At 37.6% G+C, this 27,400-nt stretch overlaps 1 protein-coding gene across 1 annotated transcript; it reads right to left on the bottom strand.

The window, feature by feature from the left end:
- Positions 1–2,262: 2,262 nt before the first annotated feature.
- LOC103002746 (olfactory receptor 8S1-like) lies at positions 2,263–3,180 on the bottom strand. The gene has a single exon (XM_007179788.2). It carries the CDS (start codon positions 3,178–3,180, stop codon positions 2,263–2,265), a length of 918 nt encoding a protein of 305 aa, XP_007179850.2.
- Positions 3,181–27,400: the final 24,220 nt, after the last annotated feature.

Raw genomic sequence — 27,400 nt, 5'->3', positions numbered from 1 at the left:
AAGAAGAAAGAGATATGGGAACATATGTATATGTATAACTGATTCACTTTGTTATAAAGCAGAAACTGACACACCATTGTAAAGCAATTATACTCTAATAAGGATGTTTAAATAAAAAAAGAATATGCCAGATGAAAGCAAGAAAAAAATTATACTATCTCACTTATGAACATCAACAGGAAATTCCTAAGTTGAATATTGGCAAAAGTTAATTCAGTTTTTACCACTCTACCTAAGTAGGGTGATTTCAGGAATGTAACAATTCTTCAACACCAGAACACCTATTGATATAATTTACTATTAAAAATCTAAACAATAAAAGCCATATGATTATTTCAATAAATTTATTTTTTATTCGACATGTATTTATTGCATGCTTATTATGTGATGGACACTACACATTAGTAAACAAAAGAGAAAAAGTCCTGATCCTCAATAGAAATAATAAAAGCACTTGATAAAATTTCACACCAATTCTTAGGAAAATATTGTTAGAAGAGAACTCTTATAATAAGTTAAAGGTATTGATCAGAAACAGCACAATCATCCTTAATGCTGAAATATTAGAAGCTTTCTTACTGATCCCAATAGAAAGATGCTTGTAGTAGAGGCCCTGGCCACTGCACTAATTATGCACAGTGCATAAAAATGAGATATACAAAAATTGCATAGAAGAAGAAAAAAATTGTTTCCCTTTATGTAAGATAAAATAATTAAAATGTAATTTTAAAAATCTAACAGTATATATAAACAAGCCATTAGAACTAGGAAGATAGTTCGACAAGATACAAGTTCAACAAGATACAAGATCTGTGTACAAAATACCACAGCATTCCTGGAAATAACCAAGTAGTAAATGTAATTGGATTGTTAATTCACAATAGAAACAAACAGTGGAAGGTATCTGATAATATATCTAACAAAATTTGTGTGTGACCTTTAGCAAAATAATTTTCACCAGTGGCAACAGCAAATCGGCCTTGGTGAATGAAAATGTTGTTGAACCTTTGCATAACCACCACCTTGCCCAGCCATGGCCACACTCTTTGTGAATCCACGGACCAGACCTAGGCTCACCAGGAAGGAAAAGACTGGCACTCACATAATAGGCTATTCTACTCACAGAATTATTTCAAACTGCTTTGGCCCTCTGGTTGAGAATTCATCCTAGATATATTCTCTGTTACTTGCTCATGATTCATACATTCAAAATATATTTATTGTGCAACAAGCATGTTTGAAACTATTTTAATATTCTTGAAAAAGTAGTGAAGATGCCAGAAAATGTCGTTGCTCTCTTTGAGTTTATATTCTCTGCTCCTGCGGAGTGCAAAGTGAAGGGGAGGATGACAGTTGACAGTTTGTAAGTAAGTAAAAACTAAAAGGTAATTTCAGAAAGAAATAATAATTAACTTTTGACCATGATAATTTTAATCCATATACCTCACCTAAGTCTCCTTCTCACTAGTGCTCTAATTGTGTTTCATGATCTAAAGGGCCTTTGTTGAAAAGCCCTTTGGTTTCTTCCTGGTGTTTATCAAAGGCCCTGTACAGTACTTGCTCTGTTGTTGATTTGCTCACATTCTGCCTTTTCTGCAGCACCACTAGAGCTCAGCGGCAGAGCTATTCGTCCAGCAGTGTGTACAAGCCAGGGAATATTCTCTTGTTATGGGGCCCCCTCACAGCTGGAGATGGTTGGCCACTATGTAAATGGTTTGAAGCATGATAAAAAAAATGTTTTATTTGTAGTCTCTATTGGACACGTGTAGGTCAAATAAACAATTTCAAATATCCTAAGAGAGTGAATGGTCCAGCATTGACCATGTGCTCACTCCTGTACCAGCCACTGTGCCAGGAAGAATGAGTGAATAATGAGAAGGGGAGGGGGAGGATTTGGGGACACTGTGATTAACAGTCTCTCTGGGACCACATTGAACACATGGAGTTTAGTTACTGGAAGAATGGTAAAGATAGCTTAAGCAGGCAATAACAATGTCTACCATATTGCGTGTAATAAATTAAATATTTTTGCAAGAAAAATTGCTAGACAAAATGTTTATCTATCCACCTTCCTCTGATTAGGACTGAACTGGTATCATTCCAGAAAATAACTTCAACTTTTCTTAAGTATTTTCAAGAAAAGAGGTATGGCATCTTGCAGATTCTTATATCAGAGAATTCTCCTTAATATGCAGGCACTATTTATTGCAATTCTACCCAATTTCCTCATCATTCTGATTTTTTAATCTATGATTTGAAACACTAGAAACATTTTCTCAACATTTTTCTCACAGCTGCCTTCACCTCCTTGTTCTTCAGGCTGTAGATGAGAGGATTCAGCATGGGGGTGATCACACTATACTGCAAGGAGAAGATTAACTCTCGAGTGGATCCTGAATTTGGCATGAGATAGCGGAGTAAACTTGAGCCATAAAAGAAGCTCACTGCAGTGAGGTGGGAGGAACAAGTGGAGAAGGCCTTGCTTCGGCCTTTAGTTAAGCTGATGCTCAGGATGGTGGAAAAAATGCAAACATAGGAGAAAAATACCAAGAGGAAATTTCCAAAGAAATGCAGGAGGCTGGAGCAGAGCAAGGCAGTAAAACTTGCAGACACATCGGAACAAGACAAAGGGTAGAGAGAGGGCAGCTCACAGCTGAAGTGGTGAATATTTTGAGCCTCACAGAAGTCTAAATTGAGAGCTACAAGGATATTGATGAGAGCATCCGTAAAAGCCAAGCCCCATGAGCCCCACACCAGCCCCATACACAGCTTTCTGTTCATCATCTGGCCATACAGCAGAGGAGAACTGATAGCAACATAGCGGTCATAGGCCATGACAGCAAGTAGGCAGGATTCAGTGCCTCCAGTGGCAAACACAAAGAAGACCTGAGCCATGCAGCCCTCTACTGAGATGGTTTTCTTCTCAGACAGGAGGTTCTCCAACAGCTTGGGCACAGTGACAGAAGAGTGGCAGAGATCCAGGAAGGACAGTTGTCCCAGGAAAAAGTACATGGGGTTGTGGAGCTGGGAATCCACCCTTATCACCAGCAGCAGCATCAGGTTCCCCATAAGGGTCAGGATATAAATAACAAAGAACAGCACAAAGAGCAGAGCCTGGATTTGGGGGTCAGCAGACAGCCCGAGGAGGATGAACTCAGAGACAACACTGCGGTTTCTCATTGCCTTCAGTACTTTCTTTGGAATGCAAGAAAAAAGTCAGGTGAAGTCTCTTCTGATGTCTAACAAATACCCAAGTGTTTTAACCCTCTCCATTCACAAAGTTTCATGCCTACTCAAAAATGTACATTCAGCAATTATACTCCAATAAAGATGTTAAAAAAAAATGTACGTTCTGAAATGATAAACTTCCCTAAGTCTCTAGATTTACCAAAACCTGTAATAATATTTTCTGTGGGATCCCAACACTAGATCAACTCCCTCTCCACCTTTACTGCTCTTTCTTTGATGTCTTAGAGCTTATTTTTTGTTGTTTTATTATTAAAGTGACTGGAGGATGTTTGTAAGCTGTTGATAATAAACTAGTAGAGAGGGAGAAATTTTAGGAGGAATAAGAGAAAATTGCCTAAATGGTGTCTCTGAGAGCAGTTGGGTCTCAGAGCAGAAGCAGAGCATGGCCAAAGGCAGGAGAGGGTTTACTTCATCAAACATGCATGAAGTCCATAGATCTGGTGTTAGGAAGGAAGAAGTTCTCATCTAATGGCTTTTATTTTTTCCACTAAATATTTAAATAGGGTCATTAATGGAAAGTGAAGAGGGGTAGTGGCTGGAGATTTGCAGAGTGAGGAGAAAGGGAATTAATTAGAGAGAAAGTAGAACAGAGATATCCTAGATGTTATATAATTGATCACAAGAAACTGCTGACCAGTATGAGAACATACTCTGCTCATAATCTCCATGCCTAGCTTGGGTAATCTATTCAGATTCAGCTCTTGTCTGTGCCTTCATGCCATTTGTAAGTATAGACTACCCACTAACTTTCTAAAGTTTGGCCTTCTTTTTCTCTACTCTAAACTGACAATCCAAATTACATCCAAAGACTCAGGATAACGCTTCAACACTACTGACTCCACCATCTCGACCCTTCCTGACCTGCTCTATCTTTTGTGCTCACACTGCAAGACCCACCACCCAATATGATTTCTCTCTCATGTATATCCAAACAACACCCAGAATTAGAGCTATCTTAGAAATCAAGTTCACATTACCTGTATTTCTCACCTAGTTGAGCGATATCTAGCACAGAATTAAACAAAACCTTTTTCAAATCCAGTGATCCAGAAGATGACTAAATTTGAATGTCGGTGTGAGAATTCAGAGTTAAGATGGAGTTTGAAAATTCCTGTTGGATATAGACCTCTTCCTTGATTTCTAAAGGAGGAAAATAAAAGGATAAGTTGTGTATATTATTTCTAAAAACCTCAATTCTTCCTCTCATGTGGGGATTATAATAATTTTCTATTATTATTACTTTTTTTTCTTTTACTCACCACTGTAGCTCTAGCTACAGCAACATGGATTCATCCTGAGAATATCACATCATTGGCAGAAGACACAGGAAAATCAAGTCATGAAATACAGAGAAGCACCCATTATAATTTTGGAGGGCAGCAAAAAGAAAGGTCCCCTCCATTTTACTCATCTCTAAATGGAGCCCTATTAACTAGCACTAGAAATTCCTTAAGCTTTGGGGAAACTTATTCTCCTATAAATAAAAGCAAAAGAGTGAAAATCTTGCACAGGGCATTTTCATGAAGGACAAACCTAGAAACTGTACACCATCAGGAGCCATACTTCCTCACAGGTAGAGGTGTACTGTGTTAGAGTTACTTGAAGCAGTCAAAGAAATAAATAAAATCACTTATTTTTTTTTGCCTGGTGCTGCAATTTCACTGTCCTTGATACTTCATTTATTCAGAATCGATGCTTCAGATTCCAAATTGAGAATGGAAACAGCTCTGAGAATGCTACCACTATAAGTTTTCAGTTGTTATCATAATTAGGTGGAGTTAGCCGACTAGATCACTTCCAAAGAAAGACGGCCCGAGAGGAGTCCATTTTAGAATGGGACATACAAAAGTACCTAGCACTGTGACTGGCCCAAGGAGTTGCTCAAAAATGTTACTTAACAATTAAAATAAATGCACAAATGACTGAATGAGTAAGTGAATGGAGGAAACTCAGAAAGAGAATAGTCTAGAGCTTTACTACTAGAAGAGAACAGATCTAATTAGGAACCAGTAACAGATTTAGACATCCTGAGCTTGCATGAAACCAGTTGTGGGAAGGGCACAGGAGAAAAATTCTGCCAACAGGAGAGGTTTGCCCCAATGCAGTGTCTCGTGCCCTCAACTTCCACATACCTATGAGTATATAATTATAGGGAATACCTATAATTAAAGGTACAATTAGTTTCTGGACCCTATATGTTTGGAGGGCTTGGAGAGGGTTATTTTTGAGTCATGAGGTGTCCAAAGTCTATCATTTTCCTGATCTCCTCCCCCCTCTTATAGACAGTTCTCAGGTATTAGCCTCCCCAAGCTTCCACGTTTCTGGTATAATGTGGGCTTTCAGCATCAGAAACAAGGAGTATAGTAAGATATAGGGAAACTCTTGTCTTAATTGTCCCATATGTGAAATGAAAGCTAAAAATAATTAGCTTGGAATGTTGTGATGACTTACTAACTGAAGTGTGGTGCTGAAAACAATTGAGGTGCTGAAGAACCATTAGATTCTCTTTTCTTCACCTCTAACCCAAGTGTTTAATTTTCCCAAAAGGAGGACAAGAAGTAATTTTGAGGAACAGACCAACAGTCTAGGTAACAGAAATGAATACCATGTCAGAGAGACTTGAGGGGGGCACTATCTCAGCCCAGGGGAACAAAGGTAAGATGATAGAACTGCAGGAGAAAGGAGGGGCCTGATGAGGGAAGGGTAAGAAGTGGCGGGAACTGAGGGGAAACGGGGAGCACAAGAGCAGGAAAGCAACATTAGAAAACAGAAGGAAAACATTACCAAGTTTCTCTCTTCCTGGTGCAGAATACATCCTGGTTTTCTAAGCTGGTGGGCATGCCTCTGAGTGCAGGAGAAATTCACAAGATAGAAAATGCACCACAACTGTCCCATCGTGTAAACTGACATTGATTTTTCTATTAGACATTTTGTGCATAAAGACAAGTGTATAAGCTCAGTCCTTAAAAGCCCCTGCAAATAAAGACTTCAGAAAACTCTTCTGAACTTTGATGGCATTTTGCTCTTATCCTTTATGACTCCATAAAATAACAAAGAAAAGGAAAACTGAGAACTTCAAATTCCTAACAAGGAATAAAGCAACCTCTTTCATACTTCCCCTAGCATAGCTGCACAATCATTTCTTTATATATCTCTATTACCGTTGATATACTGCTACGAGCAGCATCCTAACAAAGGAGGCTCAGGTCTACCAGAAGGGCCTGTGTGTTAAGGTGGCCAATGGGATGGCAAGGTGTAACCTGAAAGCCCAGGTGGCATCTAGGTCCTTCCTGATTGCTGGAAAGCTCAGCCTGAAGTATACTTTGGACTTATTAGCTAAAAACAGTTACTGGATGATCCCTCTGGGAATTACCATTGAAGCTAAGTGACCCATAGCTTACCTTTAGATAATTTTGCTAATGCTGTCAAGTGTTTTATCATGATACACATTAAGACATAATTATTATACATGACATTATCACTATTATATGATCAATGGTCATTTAAATTTACCTACATGTTTGACTTTTTTTTTGCTCAATTTTTTCTATATCTAGAATTGAAAGTTCAATACCTGAAAATAGATTTCAATGGATAAGTTTAACACAAATTAGACAAAGCTGAAGAGGTGACTCAGAAGATAGGCCAGAAGAAAATAAGAACTTCCATCTGTGGGCATTTTCCTTCTCCTTGAAGAACTCCTTTTAATTTTCCCTTTAGTGCAAGTCTTCTAGTGATGTATTTATTTCACCTTCATTCTTAAAGGATGTTTTACTGGGCACAGAATCCTAATGGGGGAGGGCTGTTTTGTTTTTTTAAATCCAGTACTTTGAAGATATTACCTCATTGTCTTCTGTCTTCTTGTTGGTCTAATGTTTCTCTTGAGAAGTCAGTTGTTAGTCTAATTGTACTTCTTTGGAGCTAATTTGTCTTTTCTTTCCTTCTTGCCACTCTTAATATTTTCTGTTTTGACTTTCAGTAATTTTATTATGATGGGACAAAGTGTGACTTTCTTTTAATTTATCATATTTGGGGTATATTTATAGAATTCCTAGCATTTACAGTTGATATAATTTTTCAGTTTGGAATATTTTCATTCATTGTCTTACACATTGCCCTATTTTCTTAGGTATTGCCTAATTCTCTCTCTTCTTTACAACTCCATGTAAATGTATGTTATCCTTCTGCATCTATGCATTACGTATCTCATACTCTTTTCTTTATTCTTTCTGTGCCTTACTGTATATATTTTCTTCTTGCCTATCCTATAAGTTATTAGTATACTCCTCAACACTAAGTTCCTTTAAACTTATCCATTAAGATCTTATTCAGCCATTGAGTTTTTCTTTTTCAAGATTTTCACTTAGATTATTTATAGTTTCCAGAAATATTATGCCAAAATTCTCAATCTTTTCTTTAATCTCTATAAATATTTATTTTAAAGTTAAGCATCTGGATCTGTTTCCACTGTCTCTAGTTTCTGTCTCCCCATATTCTTGTTAAATTTTTTTCTATTGAGAATAGGATATTATTATAAAAAATTATGGAGGTAACTTAAGGCTCTGAATTATATTCTCTTTCTCCAGAGAAAATTTTTACTTGCTTCTGTCTGACAACCATGGGCATCAGCAATACTGGATGACCCTCATGTAATTTGGGGACTGAAATGAAGCTGGGCTCCAACCCACACAAAGCTGGTCTGCTTCCAATCCACCTTTACTTCAGGGTATTGCCCTTTAAGGTTCCAACCCACCCTTGTGGTCCCTGAATTCCATTTTCCCCACTAACTTTAGGAAACTGTCAAAATAACTTTTCACATTTTCAACCACCTCTTCAAGATGCCCTTACAGGAAAAAGAGACCCCTAAATGCAAAGCTTGCTTCTCTGGGTTTTCTTCTTCTTTGGGATGACAGCTCCATAATTACTCACAGCCTCCTTAGCTTTCAAATATCTTTAGAGCAGATCTTAAAAATAGGCTGTTCAGGACTTCCCTGGTGGCGCAGTGGTTGAGAGTCTGCCTGCCAATGCAGGGGACACGGGTTCGAGCACTGGTCTGGGAAGATCCCACATGCCGCGGAGCAGCTAGGCCCGTGAGCCACAACTACTGAGCCTGCGCGTCTGGAGCCTGTGCTCCGCAACAAGAGAGGCCGCGACAGTGAGAGGCCCGCGCACCGCGATGAAGAGTGGCCCCCACTTGCCACAACTAGAGAAAGCCCTCGCACAGAAACGAAGACCCAACACAGCCATAAATAAATAAATAAAATTAAAAAAAAAAAAAAATAGGCTGTTCAGCTTTTTAAAAATTTTTTAATTGTGTGTTGGCCCAAGTGATCTAGTTAGTAGTTACCCGAAGTGGAAGTCCCTGATAATTTTAGTCCATTCCTATTCTATTATTATTATTTGCTATTGCTAATTTACATATTTTATAATACTTTACTCTTCTGTCTGCTTTTTCTCTAATCTCAATTTTTATCATTCTTTCTTTGCTCCCTACCTTTTTAAAAGCAATGGATGTTCTTATTACATATTTCTATCAAAAGAAGTATATGCAAAGAATTTGAAGTTTCTTAGTTTATTTTTTTTCCAAGATTGGTTTCTTCCTCTATCTTAGCATTGCATATCAGTTAGGATGCATTTGGATGAAAATAAGAGAAAACTTAAATAGCCATAGTCTAATCCATAAGAATGTTTATTTTTACTTGAGAAGTCTGGGAATGGGGGGTGGGTAATGAGGTTTGGGGTTTTATTCAGCATTTCCATGATAAGTAAAGTTATTGCTTCAATGTGACTATGATATTTTTCCCTTTCCCTCATAGTCTCACTACAGGTTCTGTAGCTCCTAGCATCACATTCTTTTTTTTTTTTTTATTAACTGTGTAAGTTTTTTTTTTAACATCTTTATTGGAGTATAATTGCTTTACAATAGAGTGTTAGTTTCTGCTTTATAACAAAGTGAATCAGCTATACATGTACATATATCCCCATATCTCCTCCTTCTTGTGTCTCCCTCCCACCCTCCCTATCCCACCCTTCTAGGTGGTCACAAAGCACAAGCTGCTCTCCCTGTGCTATGCAGCTGCTTCCCACTAGCTATCTATTTTACGTTTTGTAGTGCACATATGTCCACGCCACTCTCTGACTTCGTCCCAGCTTACCCTTCCCCCTCCCCGTGTCCTCAAGTCAGAGAGGAGTGCAAAGATTATTCCTCTAGAGGGTGCCCCTCAGACTCATTGGCTAATACTGTCACATGAATACCCTTAGCTGCAAGGAAGACTGGAAAGCTGATTATCTGGGAAAGGAGAGTGGAATTTCATGAATGGTTTGGACAATAACAAAGTACCCCTTACTATTGGGTATCTAAATAAAATGAGAGATGTCAGTAAGTAAAAAAGCAAAATAATAAAATAGGCAAGCCATGGTGTCCCCTCCCAAATGGCATGTTTCTTTCCTTCCTAATTTTGAACGTCTTTACTGTAGTATGCTAGAATTCTCACTGATACACTTACCTTTCTATTTGTCTTTTCTTTTTGTTATAGATTAAGAGCTTGGATACTTCATTGAATGCATTTTTTGGTATCCAATATATAAGAACATGTTTACCTATCTTCCTATCTATGACTACATACTTCTGTATAGAACTATTTTTACTCCCTCCTTCAATTTGATAGATGCTATGGTCTGAATGGTGTCCCACAAAATTCACATGGTGCAGTCCTAAGCCCCAATGTGATGGTATTTGGAGATGTGGCCTTCAGGAGATAATTAGGTTTAGATGAGGTCATTAGGGTGGGGCCCTCATCATGGGATTAGTGTCCTTACAAGAAAAGACACAAGAGAGCTTGCTCTCTCTCAATCTCCACCACTCAGACTATAGCATTTTGCTATGAAAAATATGTACTGAGCTAATACAGTAGAGGTGATGTCCTTCTCAATGCAAGACAAATGCCTCCACCTATGCTTTAGATATTTTTCCATTCTGCTTCCTCTGGGACCAAGCTCCCTCAAACTTGCTATTTTTCTAGTTGGTATTCAATTTTTCCTCTCCATTTGTCTTTTACATTTAGCAGTTAGCACATTCAAACTATCTTCTCTATTTGTGTGTATTTTCATAGCATATGTTATTTTCTAAAACTACTTTCCTAGTCCCACATACCCTTACAGCATCTGACTTAATTCTTGCATTTTCTCACACCCAAATGTACTGAAGTAATAACTATATTACCTGGCAACCATTTCTGCACCAACCACTCTTCTAAAGCTTCTCTATGGTTTATTTATGATCTCTGACACAAGAATGAATTTGTTCTAAAACACCGAGATGCATAAAACACCATTTGTAGTATTTTTAATGTTTTTTGTTTTCATTTATTTTAAAAAGTGTTTTTATTATGTAACATTTCAAATATACATAGACTAGAAAAACATAAATAACATCCACTACACACCATGCATACTTAGCAAATCTTAACTTTTACCATATTTACTTCAGATTACTTTTCAAAAATAGGACACTATAGATTTGAAGTCTTCTTTTTATACCATTTCCCAATCCCTTCCTCCCTACCCATAGATAACCACCATCCTAAAGTCAGAATGTAGCCTCCTGTGGTAGACAAGATGGCTCCCCAAAGATGTTCATTCTCTAATCTCTGGAACCTGTGAATATGTTACCTTACATGGCAAAAGGGACTTTGTACAGACTTTAAAATAAGGAGATTATCTTGGATTATCCAGGTGAGCCCAATCTAATAATACAAGTCCTTAAAAGCAGAGAACTTTCTCTCACTGGCATGAGAAAGTTGAGGTAGAAATGGAAGTCAAAGAGGAGTGGAAGCATGAGAAGACCTGGCTCATCATCTCTTGGGGAGGGATACATAGAAAGCATGAGAAGTAATGCAACCAGCCTCTAGAAGAAGAGCCAAGCCCCCAGCTGAGAGCCAGCAAAGAAACAGGGACCTTAGTCCTACAATGTCAAGAAACTGAATTCAGCCATCAATCTGAGCCTGGAAGTGGATTCATCACCGGAATTTCCAGAAAGGAATGTAGCCCTGCTGACACCTTGATTTCCACCTGCTGAGACTCTAAGCAGAGGACCCAGTTGAGCATGCTGTACTTGGACTTCTGAGCTACAGAACCTTGAGATAATAAATAAGCATTGCTTTAAGTTGTTAAATTTGTGGTAATTTTTCACAACAGCAATAGGAAACTAATACACTTCTTCATGCATGCTTTTATATTTTTTTATTACACTTGTCTGTGTTTTTTAAACTCTACATAAATGTCTCCCACTACATGAAACATTTTGAAATTAGTTTTTATTTTGTCAGCATGTTTTAGAAATTTATCCAGGTTGATATGTAGAAATAGTTCATTCATTTAATTGCTAGATAGTGTTCTACTGTATAGGTATACCACATTCTATTTATTTTTCAGAAGATTAGAGCACATGTGATGAATCTGGATATGTTTTGGTTTATCTGTAGATTCTATAGGATTTTCTATGTAGAAAAGCACATCATCTTCAAATAACTAACCTTTTTTATTCTTTCCAATTCTTAAATTTTAATTTCTTTCACTTCCTTATCTTGGGAATTTCAATACAATATTAAATTGTAGAAGTGATAGTGGCCATCCTTGTCTTATCTTAATTGAAGACAAATTTCTAAAATGTATTGTTTAAGCAAAAGTTTACTGTAGGCTTTGTAATTACTCTATCACATTAAGAAAGATCCCTACTATTCCCAGTTTGCAAAGACCTTTATAATGAACAAGTGCTGAATTTTATCGAGTGCCTTTCTGCACTATTGAGATAACATATGATGCTAGAATAAGTTGAGTTAAGAGAAAAATACTGCCTTTTTAATCATTTAAATTATTGCTTTTTAACATTGATTCCAAATATATTTTTAAAACAGTGTTTGAGTAACCATTGTAACAGAGATTTACTTTTTTTATATATATAAATGAAATACGCAAAACTCAAGGTTATAAATCTGGGGCGGCATAACAGTAAATATGCCAGCTGGTTCAGACCTAATGGCTAGGACACCACTGCCTCCTTGTGGTAAAATTCCAGAATGACAAGTTCTGATTATTGGAAGTTTATTTTTCAAGTCACAGTTTTGACAACAAATGTCACAGAAGCCATGGCCTGGGATAAAAAGAGAGTTGTTACAGATCTCAGAGAGACATGAGAATAATAGAAATTTAGGACAGACACACAAACAGAGAGTTATCCAGATTTTTCTTTCAGGACTCCCAGGCATAGGGGCAGAGGTTGAAGAAAAGACTTGAGTAACATGAAAATGTGGAGTTGGGAGGGGATCAAGATGGTGGCATATAAGGACTGGGCTCACCTCCCCTCATGAACAAACCAAAACTACAACTCCATATAGAGCAACTCTCACTAAAATCAACTTGGGAACTAGCAAAACAGCTCTTCTACAACAAGGGCTGTAAAGAAATTTCCACATGGAGTCTGGTAAGAAGAATAGAGAAGTGATCTGGTCAGGAACCACAACCACCATGGGGGACAAAAAGAGAAGGGGATATCACAGGCTAGGGGATCCTCCCTGGGAAGAGAGGGGTTTGAGCCACATATTAGACACCGCAGCCCCAGGGTCTGACACCAGGAAGACAAGCCCCCTTAGCTGGTTTGAAAACCAATGGGGTTTACCAGAGGGCTGTAAGAAACCAAGACTCTGCTCTTAAAGAGTGCACACACAGATTTGTTTATTTCTGGTCACAGCATGGAGGCAGCAGATTGAAAACTGCCTGGGGCTCTGGCCAGCTTGCCAAGACCACCCAGCATGCACCACAGCCCACACTGGGCTACTACTCCAGCCACTCTTGCTCTGGCACTACTCCCCAAAAAAGGGGACCCTGCTATTGCCAACAAGATTGTGCACACTGGGAGGGAACAGAGCCAGCCCAGACCATGGCCCTGCGTGGACAGAGGCAACCATCACCAGCTCGTGTGTCCTTGCACACAATATGGAAGGAGTGAAGCTAGCTCCATGTTGGAGACCACCATCACAGGAACACATGTCCCTGTGCATACTTGGGAGAGGGCAGGCCCAGCTCAGTGTTGTGGCATCACCCCCTCCAGCTCCTATCCAGCTTCTAACTAAGGTGTGCACACTGGGGCAGGGGGTGGGTAGTGAAACCAGCACAGAAGTAACTCAGCCCCAAGCTCTCAGGCACTGGCCATGCCCCAAATATAGGTAGAGACTGCCATTACACCCAGGAGAAACCCAACTACCTCAGAGTGTCTGCTCCAGCCCCTTGGGCCCTGCCTTTACCCCTGATAGGGCGGTGACAGTCACTGAGCACAGGAGAAGCCCTATCTTGCACCTGGCTCTGGTCCCTCCAACTCGAGCCCTACCTCCCACTAAGCAGGTGGCTGTCAGCCACCCACAGGAAGATATGAAATGTGCTCATTTCAGATCCAACACTTCCACCAAAGCTACCGGGCACATGCAGACTGCATAGGGATGGTCTAACACAAAGACACACCCTCAAGACCAGGATAAGCAACTGTTTCACCTAACTTCAGAGAGACAGAGAAAGTTAAACAAAATGAGAAAAAAGAGGAATATGTTTCAAATGAACAAGAAAAAACTCCAGAAAAAAACCTAATAAAACAGATAAATAATTTACCTGATAAACAGTTCAGAGCAATAGTAAAAAGAATGCTAACTGAACTGGGTAAAAGAATAGGTGAACACAGTGAGAATTTTAATAAAGAACTGGAAAATATAAAAGAAGACCCAGTTAGAGCTGAAGAATTCAATACCTGAAATAAAAAATACACTAGCGGGAATTAACAGCAGATTAGGTGATACAGAAGAAGACATAGCAATCTGAAAGACAGAATAATGAAAATCACTGGATCAGAAGAGCAAAAAGAAAAACAAATTTTAAAAAATGAGAATAGTTGAAGGGACCCCTGGGACAACATCAAGTATACTAACAATCAAGTTATAGGGGTCCCAAAGGAGAAGAGATAAAAAGGTAGAAAATGTATTTCATGAAATTATGACTGAACACTTACTGAACCTGAAAAAGGAAACAAGTATCCAGGTACAGGAATTACAGAGGGTCTCAAAAAAGATGAACCCAAACAGACCCACACCAAGACATATCATAATTAAAATGGCAAAAGTTAAAAAATTACGAGAGAATTCTAAAGGCAGGAAGAGAAAAAGAAAGAATCACATACAAGGGAACCCTCATAAGGCTATCAGCTGATTTTTTCCAGAAACTTTGCAGAACAGAAGGGAGTGGCATGATATATTTAAAATGTTGAAAGGAAAAAACCTGGAACCTAGGATACTCCACCACAAGGTTAACATTCAAAATTGAAGGAGAGATAAAGACCTTCTTAGGCATGAAAAAACTAAAAGAGTTCATCAATTCTAAATGGACCTTACAAGAAGTGTTAAAGGGTCTTCTTTAAGTGAAAAATAAAAGGTCACAACAAGAAATAAAAAATTATAGGAAGGGAAAAATTCCACAGGTAAAGGCAAATATGTAGTAAAGGCTGTGGATCAACCACTTAAATAAGCTAGTACAAAGGTTCAAAGACAAAAATTGTAAAATCAGCTATAGCTACAATACATAGTTGAGGGGTAGATATGAAGATATAAAATATGACATCAAAAACACAAAATGTGATAGGGGGAGTAAAAAACGTAGAGCTGTTAGAATGTGTTTGAACTTAAATGACAATCAGTTTAAAATAAGCACATATAGTTATAGATCAACATATATGAACCCCATGGTAACCACAAATCAAAAACCTACAACAGATAAACAAAAACCAGAGAGAAAGGAGTATAAGCATAACACTAAAGAAAATCATCAAACCACAAGGGAAAAAATTAAAAGAAGAAAAGAGGAACAAAGGAGAACTACAAAAACAAACAGAAAACAAGTAACAAAATGGTAAGAAGTACATATCAATTAATAATCACTTTAAACGTGAATGGACTAAATACTCCAATTGAAAGACACAGGGTGGCTAAAATACTCCAATTGAAAGACACAGGGTGGCTAATTGGATAAAAAAAAAAACAAGATCCATCTATATACTTCTTATAAGAGACTCACTTTAGAGCTAAAGACACAGACTGAAAGTGAGGGGATGGAAAAAGATATTTCATGTAAATGGAAACAACATGAAAACTGGGGTAGCAATACTTATATCAGACAAATTGGACTTTAAAACAGTCTATAATTGAATACAAAGAAGGCATTACATAATAATAAACAGGTCAATCCAAAAAGAGGATATAACACTCATAAACATATATGCACCTAATATCAGAGCACCTAAATATATAAAGCAAATATTAACAGACATAAAGGGAGAAATTAACATTAATATAATAATACTAGGAGACTTAACACCCCACTTACATCAATGGACATATCATTCAGACAGAAAATCAATAAGGAAACACTGGAATTAAATGACACATTAGACCAGGTGCACTTAATATATCTATACAACATTACATCCAAAAACAGCAGAAGACACATTCTCTTCAATTACACATTGAATGTTCTCCAGGAGAGAGCACATGCTAGGCCACAATACAAGTCTCAACAAATTTAAGAGGATAGAAATTATATCAAGCATCTTTTCCAACCACAAGGTATGATACTATAATACAGTCAAATACAGGAAGAAAAATGGGAAAAACACAAACATGTGGAGACTAAACAACATACTAGTAAAAAAAAAAAACTATTGGCCAATGAAGAAATCAAAGAAAATATCATAAAATACTTTGAGACAAATGAAAATAAAAACACAACTTTCCCAAATCTATCGGATGCCACAAAAGCAGTTCTAAGAGGGAAGTTTATAGTGACACAGGTGTACCTCAAGAAACAAGAAAACTCTCAAATAAGCAACCTAATTTACCATCTCAAGGAACTAGAAAAAGAATAACAAAGCCCAAAGTCAGAAGAAGGAGGGAAATAATAAAGACTAGAGAGGCAATAAATAAAATAGAGACCCCCAAATCAACAGAAAAGATCAATGAAACCAAGAGCTGGTTTTTTGAAAAGATAAACAAAATTGATAAGTCTTTACCCAGGCTCATTAAGAAATAAAGAGAGAGAATCAAAATAAACAAAATAAGATGTGAAAGTGGAGAAATAACAACTGATATCACAGAGACACAAACAATCATAAGGGAAATTATGAATAACTATGCCAACAAATTGGACAACCTATTGTCCAAGAAATGGCCAAACTACTAGAAACATACAATCTTCCAAGACTGAATTAATAGATAATGTGAACAGAACAATCACTAGTACTGAAATTGAATCACTAATCAAAAAATTCCAACAAACAAAAGACCAAGCCCAGATGACTCCACAGGGGGACTGTACCTAACATATAAAGAAGAGTTAATACCTATACTTTTCAAACTATTCCAAAAAATTAAAGAGGAGGGAACACTTCCAATTTCATTCTATGAGGCCACCATAACCCTGATACCAAAAGTAGACAAAGACACTATATAAAAAGAAAATTACAGGCCAGTATTCCTAATGAATATATATGCAAAAATCCTCCACAAAATATTACCAAACCAAATTCAACAATATGTAAAAAGGATTATACTGTGATCAAGTGGGATTTATTCTAAGGATGCAAGGATTGTTCAATATCCACAAACTCAGTCGATGTGATACACTACATTAACAAAACAAAGGATAGAAATCACATGATCATCTCAATAGATACAGAAAAGGCATCTGACAAAATTCAACACCCATTCTTGATAAAAATTCTCAACAAAGATTGTCTACTGGCAAAATATGTCAGCAAAATAAAGGCCACTTATTACAAACCCACAGCCAACATAACACTCAATGGTGAAAAACGGAAAGCTTTTTCTCTAAAATAAGGATCAAGACAAGGATGTCCACTCTATTTCTATTTAACATAGTAAAGGAAGTCCTAGCCACAGCAATAACACAAGAAAAAGAAACAAAAGGCATCCAAGTTGGAAGGGAAGAAGAAAAAGTGTCACTATTTACAGAAGAAATGATGTCATATATAGAAAACCTTAAAGTCTCCACCCAAAAACTATTAGAACTAATTAATGAATTCAGTGAAGTTGCAGCATACAAGATTAATATGCAGAAATCTGTTACTTTTCTATCATTAATATTGAACTATCAGAAAGAAAGAGAAAGCAAGAAAACAATCCCATTTACAATGTATTCAAAAAGAATGAAATAAACTTAATCAAGGAATACACTTAACTGAGGAGGTAAAAGACCTATACTCGGAAAACTAGAAGACATTGGTGAAGGAAATTGAACATGATACAGATAAATGGAAGGATACTCCATGTTTATGGATTGGAAGAATTAGTATTGTTAAAATGTCCATATTACTCAAAGCAATCTACAGAATTAATGCAAGCCCTATCAAAATACCCATGACATTCTTCACAGAACTAGAACAAATAATCCTAAAATTTGTGTGGAATCACAAAAGACTCCAAATAGCCATTTCTTCAGCAAAAAAGAATAAAGCTGAGGGTATCAGGCTCCCTGAATTTAGACTGTACTACAAAGCTACAGTAATAAAAACAGTATGGTCCTGGCACAAAAACAGACATATAGATCAATGGAACAGGATACAGAGCCCAGAAATAAACACATGCACATATGGTCAATTAATTTACAACAAAGGAGACCAAAACATACAATAGGGAAAAGACAGTTTCTTCAGTAAGTGGTGTTGGGAAAATTGGACAGCTACATGTTAGAGAATGAAATTAGAAAATTTTCTCACACCACATACAAAAATAAACTAAAAATGTATTAAAGACCTAAAAATAAGACCAAAGGCCATAAAAATTCTAGAAGAATATACACGCAGTACACTCTTTTACATAAGAATTAGCAATATTATTAGGGTCTGTCTCCACAGACAAGCTAAACAAAAGCAAGTATAAACAAATGGGGCCTAATTAAATCAAAAGCTTTTGCACAGCAAAGGAAACTGTCAACAAAATGAAAAGACAACCTACTGAGTGACAGAATATATTTGCAAATGATATGTTTGACTCTGCTTAATAATGGGAAAAGCGATAGAATATTGAAAGTTTTATTTTGATAGATCCAAGAACTTCTGACTTTACAACCTTTATTTGTTATAAGAATTTACAGATTTTGGAAAGTTTGTGGTAGAGAACTATATTTGTTCACTTAAAGTTGTAACCATGTTTGTTTTAAGAGATTGGTTTTTCTTGTGAGCCTTATGAATAATTAACCTATTAACCGATTTCTTTGGTCTACTTTTAATTAACCAGGAAGAAAGACTATACATATCCTTATAAAATCCTTCTAAAATCCTTCTAGGTTTAGAAACAAACCTAAAGACATTTTTCAGTAAAATAGTTAAGTGACTTCAACAGATTGCTTTAGAACCAATGCATAATCTCAGTTTTTCACAATAGCACTTTACATATACTACTGGGTTTTAACTCTTACAACAACCCTATGAGATAAGTATTTTTTATCCTCATTTATAACTGTGGTTAAGTAATTTGCTCAGTATCACAAAGCTAGAAATGTGCTGAGCTGGAACTTGAACTCAGGGCTGTGTCATGTCCAAGCCCCCATCACTGCCTACATAGCCGCCATTATAGTTCCCACTTCTATAACTTGAGCACGTTGCAGAGAAGCCTCTGGTTTCACCGGAATAGGACTACCTAAAACCTCTCTGTAAGTGTATGCTAGGTTTACAACACTATCAGAATATCATTAAAACATAGCAGCATATCTGAAAAAAAAAAAGCAAGAAACAAACCAAAAATATATATATATATAATAAAAAAATAAAAGGCTGGAAAAGGCCTTGGCTATAGGGGGCGGAGCTTAGGTGGGGGTGGAACTTAGGCAGGGGTGGGGTTTAGGGTGGGGCAGGACATAGGCTCAGGACCCACACAGCTGGAAAAGGCCTTGGGGGTGGGGGGATAGGTGGGACGACGTTCATGCATGGGGCGGTGCCTAGGCGTAGGACTTGCTCAAGCATGGGACGGGTCCTAGTCTTAGGACCTGCTCGGAAGGGGAGAGGCAGCACATCCAGAGGAGGGCCTCCAGAGTGTGGAGTTCCAGAGTTTGGAGGTAAGGCCCTGAGTGAAGGTGTGTGGGTGTGGTTTAGGCCCAGCTCTTTGGAGGGGGTCTCCAAGTGTAGAGGTAGGCCCCTGGGTGGGGGTGTAAGGGCGGGGCTTGGGCTCTGCATGGCAAGAGGGAGGCTCTGAGGGCAGAGGATTAGGCCCAGGACCCCAATAGGCTCCTGGGTGCCCAAGTGGGCAGGGAAAGCACTGGCCACACTCCCTTCCATTCCTCCACCCTCCCCCCCCAGGGGTCTCCCCCATCGCCACTGGACCTCTAAACATGGGTGGGTCTGTTGGGTGTAGGAACTTCTCCCCTCCCCCAGCCGCCCCTCAGGGGTGCTGGTCCCACAGGTCTGGCCTTTATTTTTGCTCCCCCTTTCCTCCCTCCCACTCCCTTGGGACCTGTGAGGCTGGAGGGGCCTTGGTGGACAGAGGATCAGGCCCAGGATCTCAGCAGGCTCCCAGGGGCCCAAGTGGGCAGGGGAAACACTGGCCATGTTCCCTTTTGATACTCTGTCCTCCCAATGGTCCCCCCTTTTCCCCCTCTGGGCATGGGATGCCTTCCCCTACCCCAGCCACCCCCAGGGGTGCCGGTCCCATCCCACCTCCACTTCTCCTCCCCCCTCACTCCCCCCCACATCCTACCTGGTCGCTGGGGGTTCCTCCCATCTCCTTAGGTGTCCGTGGTTCCCCAGCAGTGCCCGGTAGGTGTCCTAGTTGTGTGGAGATTCCATGTCCTCCTTGTCTGTCATCCTGACTCCACCCCAGCCAGCTATTTTTACATTCCTTTTTGTTTGTGCTTGATTGTCCTATCCCTTTAATGGGAAGGGACTTATTAATTAAGTTAGGGGCCACTCTGTTCCTCGAGGGACAAGGAAACCATATTCACCACCAAATGATTTTAACAGAAAATGAAGAAGAACAGATTAAATATATAAACTGAGATAAAAGACTTAATAGACCCTGAAGTACAAAACACTGGGACTCTGGGCCTAGCCAAAAACAAACAGATTGAGACCTTAAGTGACCCTTTTCCAAATTTGGAAACTGTTTTGGGAAAAATGGTTTAGATTTCCAAAATATCACTTATAATCTCTTTTAATGACTCTTCTAATGCTTGTTGTATTTCTTCTCATTTATATCTTTTGTAAACTCATCCTCTGACGTATAACATCCAAGAGGGCTAAAAGGATGATACTAAGCAAAGTGACATTGGTTTACAGTTTTCCCAACAGAGAAGGGACAGTCAGCCTGGTGTTTTACTCCTTCCCCAGGAAGGCCTACATCCCATCTCAGCAGGAAGCATTTAATGATTGGTCATCGCCCCTTACCCCCTTTTAAGCATAAAAGGGTAAACATCTGGAGGGGGGAATGATCGGGACAGAGTAAAGGGACAAATTAGGTAATTAAATAATCCCACTAGGGGATTGTGAGTAAAGAAAAAAGTATGGAAGACCCCTGTAAGCTAATGATCATTCAAGAAAGCAGGTTTGCTTAACCACAAAACCAAGCAGGCCTGCTTAGCAACAAAACCATGCAGCAGAAGCATGAGACATGCCCCAAAACAATAAAACAGTGGTAGCATGAGATCCACCCATCCTGCTCAGTAAGTTAATGATCCCTAGGACATGCTCTCTGCACACATAAAAAAACAATAATTTATGGGAAGATGATAGTTCAAAGTGAAAGACACTCATTGTACTGAGACCTGAAATAATTTTTCTATAGTACCATGACAGTCCTAGCTTGACCATGTAGGGAAACTCCCCTGCCCAACCTGGAGGAGGAACTGATGATGGAAGGGTGACATCTACTCAAGAATGAGGAAGAAGGTGGTCTTTTCCCCCTCCCCACTTTTCCTTTGATTATAAAACTGTAGGCCACTAAGTTCTTGGGGCACAGGCACCCTCTCACGTGCCCACCTGTAAGCCTCACAAGCGTCCTATTCAAACAAATCACTTCTTATCTATCACTTTGCCTCTCGCTGAATTCTTTCTGCACTGAAACATAAAGGACCAGAGCTCCTTGGAGCCCCCCTGAAACAACACCTATCAGTTTCACCTTTGTTAGCTGGCTTTCATCTACCCTCCTCTTCAGGAGCTGCATACTGTTTATGCACCAAAATCTTATTCTTGGCAAATCTTAACTACCTCTTCTTCCTCTGATTTCTTCACATGCTTGAATACCATAAAAATCACACTTTTTGAGTTTCCTCATATTTCTTGTAATACTTCTTCTCTGCTTAATAGGTCCTGCTGTCTAAAATATGGGAGACTTAAGCTATGACTTTTCAAGCTTGCAGACACTGTGGTATCGATAATTAGTAATACTGTCACCAATATTCCAGTTCTCTGTCTGAGCATATGGTGGGACAGAACTTCTCAGCTACCTCAAAGCTAAGAGTGCCTATATGTCTTGTTTTGGCTAATGAAATGTGAGTGGAAGTTATGTGTCAGTTTAGGGAAGATGTTTTAAAAACAAACATGATTTATCATGTTTCTGTTTTCCTAACTCAGAAATTGCTAAAGCATGAAGAACCTTCCTCAGCCTGATTACCTGAGTGAGGATGACAGAACAGAGCTCTTCCCCTAAGCCCACCCAGAAAGGATATGTAACGTAAACAAAAAATGAACTTTTCCAGTTTTAAGCCACTGAGGTTTGGGGGTCTTCTTGTGGGTCCCCAAGACCCTCAGACTTGATGATTCACCAGAAAGACAAGATTCAGAAGCTGTCATAATTATGGTTACAGTTTACTACAGGAAGAGGAAACAGATCAAAATCAGCAAAGGGAAAAGGCACATGTGGCAAAGTCCAGGAGAAACCAGGCACAAGCATCCAGGTGTCCCCTCACAGTGGAGCTGCATGGGGCACACTTAATTCTCCCAGTAATGATGTGTTACAACAGGTGTCAAACATTGCCAACCAGGGACGCTCACCTCAGCCATGTGGTGCAGCATTTTTATTGGAAGTCAGTCACATGTAGTGCCCATATGACTGACCTCAGCTACTCAGACTCAAGCCCCCTCCAGATCAAAAACATTTGCCATAAATATATACTTATCTGGTTAAACTGGTACAACATGACTCAAAGCCTCAGGCTATGAAAACACTCTTATCAGGCAGAATATTCCAAGGGTTCAGAGATCATCTCCCAGGAGCCACCAAAGGACCAGTCCTGAAGATAGGCCTTTCTTTGTAATATGTATGATTGAAGAAACCCAGGCCTGCTGAGTTAACTCTTTCCTGACTAGGGAGTTGCTTTGGGGGGGGTCATACAACTTCTCCTGATTGTTATATATACCCAAGGCATCTCCACTCTTGAAGCACTAGCTATACTAAAAAAATTAAGAAATTTAAAACAAAGCTATAAATAAAGGTAGAATAATTTAAATATTTAAATTTAATAAAATAAAACTTTAGAAAAGACTTTTTGAGACATACTAAAGTTGAAAGAGTTAATTACCAGTATATCTGCACTGTAAGAAATTTAAATCAAAGTCCTTCAGGAGAAGAAAATGATACCAGATGGAAATGTGGATCTACATAAAGAAATGAAGGCACCAGAAATGATATTTACATGGATAATTACAAAAGACTTTTTATTCTTCTTAAATCCCCTTTAACAATAATTGACTATTTAATGCAAAGAATAATGTATTTGGGGTTTATGACATACAACAACAATAGCACAAAGGCTGTCAGGGGATAAATGGAAGTATATTGTTGTAAGATTCTTATACTATACAAGTAATACAGTATCACTTGAAGGTAGATTCTAGTAAGTTAAAGATATAAACTATAAGCCATAAAGCATCCCCTAAAGTAACACAAAAAGAGTTATAACTAACAATCCAACAATGCAGATCAAAGTAAATCATAAAAAATACTCAGTTCACAAAGACATGAAAAAAGAGGACCAAAGGAACAAAAAATAGGTAAAACACATAGAATAAAAAGATTGATATGGCAGAGTTAAACCCAAATGTATCAAAATTACAACAAATGTAAACTAAATTTCCCAATTAAAGGGAAGAGACAACCAAATTAGGTTAAAGAAAAAAGCAAGACCTAACTATATGCTGTCTCCTGGAAACCCACTTTAAATATAAAAAAACAAATATATCAAAAGAAAAGTGATAAATGATATTCCATGATTAGAGTGGCCATTTTAATATCAGACAAAGTAGAATTCAGGAAAAAATATTACTAGAGCTAAAGAAGGTAATTTCATAATGATAAAAGTGTTAAGTCATAACTAGAATATCTGTGCATATTACAAAGATCATGACACAAAATCTGAGAGCACTAAGGATAAACAAACAAACTGACAAATATTGTTAGAGATTTCAATACCCTCTCTCAATAACTGATAGAACAAGTAGAATGAAAATCAGTAAGTATATAAAAGACTTGGAAAACCCTATGAATCAACTTGACCTAACAAATTTGTATACACTCCACCCAACAACAGCATAATGTACACACTCTTTTCAAGTGCACATAGAGCATTTTCCAATAGAGACCACATTCTGGGCCACAAAACACATCTCAATATATTTTTTTAAAAATTCAGGTTATACATAGGACCTGGCAATAATTTTTTTGATATGACACCTAAAGCACAAGCAACAAAATTAAAAATTAAAAAGTGGGACTACATCAAACTAAAAAGCTTCTGCGCAGCAAAAGAAACAGTCAGCAAAATAAAAAGACCACCTATGGAATGGAAAAAAATCTGATAAGGGGCTAATATCCAAAATATATTTTATATATATATATATATATATATACATATATATATATATATATATATATATATATATATATATATAAAGAATTCATGTAATAATAGCAAAAACCAAATAATCCTATTTTTAAATGGGCAAAAGACATGAATAGACATTCTCTAAAAAAGATATATATGAAAGGCCAACAGGTACATGAAAAGATGCTCAACTCCACTAGTCATTAGGGAAATGTAAATCAAAACCATAGTGAGTTTAACCTCTGATGTCTGTTAGAATGGCCATGATCACAAAGACATGAGATAATAAATGCCGGTGAGGATGGGGAGAGAAGGGAACTCTTGTGCACTGTTGGTGGAATTGTAAACTGGTACAGCCACTATGAAAAACAGTGTGGAGGATACTCAAAAAATTAAAAATATAACTATCATATGATTCAGCAATTCCACTTCTGGGAATATATCCAAAGGAAATAGAAACACTAACTCAAAAAGATATATGCACCCCCATGTTCTTGGCAACATTATTTATGATAGCCAAGACTGGAAAACATAAATGTTCATGGACAAATGAATGGATAAGAAGTTGTACACACACACACAAACACAGAGAAATATTATTCAGCCAAAACAAAAACAAAAAAACAAGGAAACCCTGCCATTTGTCAGAAAGTAAAAACAAATACTGTATGATCTCATTTATATGTGGAATCTAAAAACAAAACAAAACCAAAAAAATAAGAACAACAAAAAATCAAACTCATAGAAAAAGGGATCAGATTTGTGGTTAGCAGAGGCAAACGTGGACAGGGGGAGAGGGAATAGGAGACAGATGGTCAAAAGATACACGCTTCCAGTTATAAGATAAATTAGTGTATAATATGATGACTATAGTTAACACTGGTGTACAATATATATGAAAATTGTTTAAAAAAGTAAATCCTAAGAGTTCTCACCACAAGGAAAAAAAAATTTTTTTTTTCATGCCTCCTCTTTTTATTGTATCTATATGAGATGATGGATGCTAACTAAAATTATAGTGGTAATCATTTCACAATATATGTAAGTCAAACTATTATGCTGTACACCTTAGACTTATACAGTAATGTATGTCAATTATATCTCAATACAACTGGAAAACAAAAACAAAATATTCAAGTCATAAAATTATTTTGTCTAACTATAAGAAAATTAAGTTAGAAATCAATGGCAAAAAGATATCTGGAACAGTTCCAAAATTTGGAAACTAACACACATCCTGATAACCCAAGGATCAAAGAAGAAATCAAAAAGGGAAATTAGAAAGTGTTTTGAAGTAGATGAAAATGAAAGTGCAATATTTCAACATTTATGGGATAAAATTAAATCAGTAATTAGAGGGAAATTTATAGCATTACATGTTCATGAAAAAAAGGTATAAAAAAATGTCCAAAAAAAGGTCTAAAATTGATGACCTCAGTGTCCACCTTAAGAAGTTAGAAAAAGCAAATAAAATCCAAAGTAGGTAGGAGAAAGCAATAATAAAGATTATAGCAGATATCACTGAAATACAAAACAAACAAAGGGAAATCTATGGGAACATTGACTGAAACAAAGGGAAAATAATTCAAATGTCCATCAGCCAGAAAATGGATAAACAAATTGTGGTATATCCATATTAGGGGGTTGAATGGTGCCCCCCCACCACCAAAAGATAAGTCCACTCAAAACTTGTAAATGTGAAAAAGGGTCTTCGCAGATATAATTATGTATCTCAAGATGACCTCATTCTAGATTAGGGTGGGCTCTAAATCCAATGACAAGTGTCCATAGGCAAGAAATGGAGAGACAGACATCAGAGGAAAGGGTCATGTGAAGATGAAGGCAGAGATTGGAGTGATGCATCTATAAGCCAAGGAACTCCAGGGATTGCTGGCAGCCACCAAAAACTAAGAGAAAGGCATGGAACTGATTCTTCCGCAGAGCCTCTGGAAGGAAAGAACTCTGCCAGCACATTGACTTCAGACTTCTGGGCTCCAGAACTTTGAAAGAACAAATTTCTGTTGTTTTATGCCATCAAGTTTATGGTAATTTGTTACGGTAGCCCTAAGAAACTAATATATCATACAACAGAATACTGCTTAGCAATCAAAATAAATGAACTATTTTTCCAGGTTTATTGAGATGAAATTCACACATAACATTGTGTACATTTAAGGTGTACAACATGATGACTATATATATATATATATATATATATATATATATATATATATATATATATATAGTGAAAAGATTACCAAAATACAGTTAGGTAACACATCCTTTGCCTCGCATAGTTACCTTTTTTGTGTGTCTGGTGGCAACATGTAAGATCTACTCTCTTAGCAGCTTTGAAGCGTACAGTACAGTATTGTTGGCTATAGTCTCCATGCTGTACATTAGACCTCCAGAATTTATTCATCTTCTAACTGGAAGTTTGTACCCTTTGACCAACATCACCCCGTCCCCCCACCCCCAGACCCTGGCAACCACCATTGTATTCTCTGTTTCTTTGATGTTGGATTTTTAGATTCCACATATAAGTAAAATCACACAGTATCTGTCTTTCTCTGTTTGACTTACTTCATTTAGCACAATGCTCTCATGGGTCATCCTTGCTACCACAAATGGCAGGATTCCTTTCTTTTTTATGGCTGAATAATAAGGAATGAACTACTGAAATAAACAATAACATTGAATGAATCTCAAAATAAAATTCTGAGCAAGAGTTCACGCAAAAAAGTACATATTGTATAATTCTATTTATATAAAATTCTAGAAAATACATACTATAATGAGAGAAAGCATATCAGTGGTTGCTTGAGGATGGAAGAAGTGAAGATGGCAGAGAGGAGCATGATAAAGCATTACAAAGGGGCATAAGGAAACCTTTTGAGTCATGGACATGCTCATTACCTTGCTTTTGTTGACGACTTCATGGATGTACACATAAGCCCAAATTTATCAAATATGTGCTGTTTATTGTGTGTCAATTACAGCTCAATAAAGTTCTCAAAAATTTAATCTGAATTTAATTTAGTCTGAATTTAATCTTTGTGTGTGTGTGAGAGAGTGTGTATTAAACACTGACAACTTAGTTAATTTTCTCCTTCTCACTCTAGGTGACTTCTGTTTGCAGGAGAAGGTGATATCATGGCAGAAGAGGGGTGCCTCTCCTCTGTGGGATGCCTCTTGCATCATCTTCAATGGCTTTCACCCATGTCTCTGG

Source organism: Balaenoptera acutorostrata, chromosome 11 (genome assembly GCF_949987535.1).
Source record: "Balaenoptera acutorostrata chromosome 11, mBalAcu1.1, whole genome shotgun sequence".
NCBI classification, from domain to species: domain Eukaryota; kingdom Metazoa; phylum Chordata; class Mammalia; order Artiodactyla; family Balaenopteridae; genus Balaenoptera; species Balaenoptera acutorostrata.
This window is presented reverse-complemented; position numbering and strand designations above follow the sequence as displayed.

Excerpts from the sequence above, each read along its gene's own strand:
- LOC103002746 (XM_007179788.2), bottom strand. The coding sequence starts at position 3,180 with ATGAGAAACCGCAGTGTTGTCTCTGAGTTCATCCTCCTCGGGCTGTCT.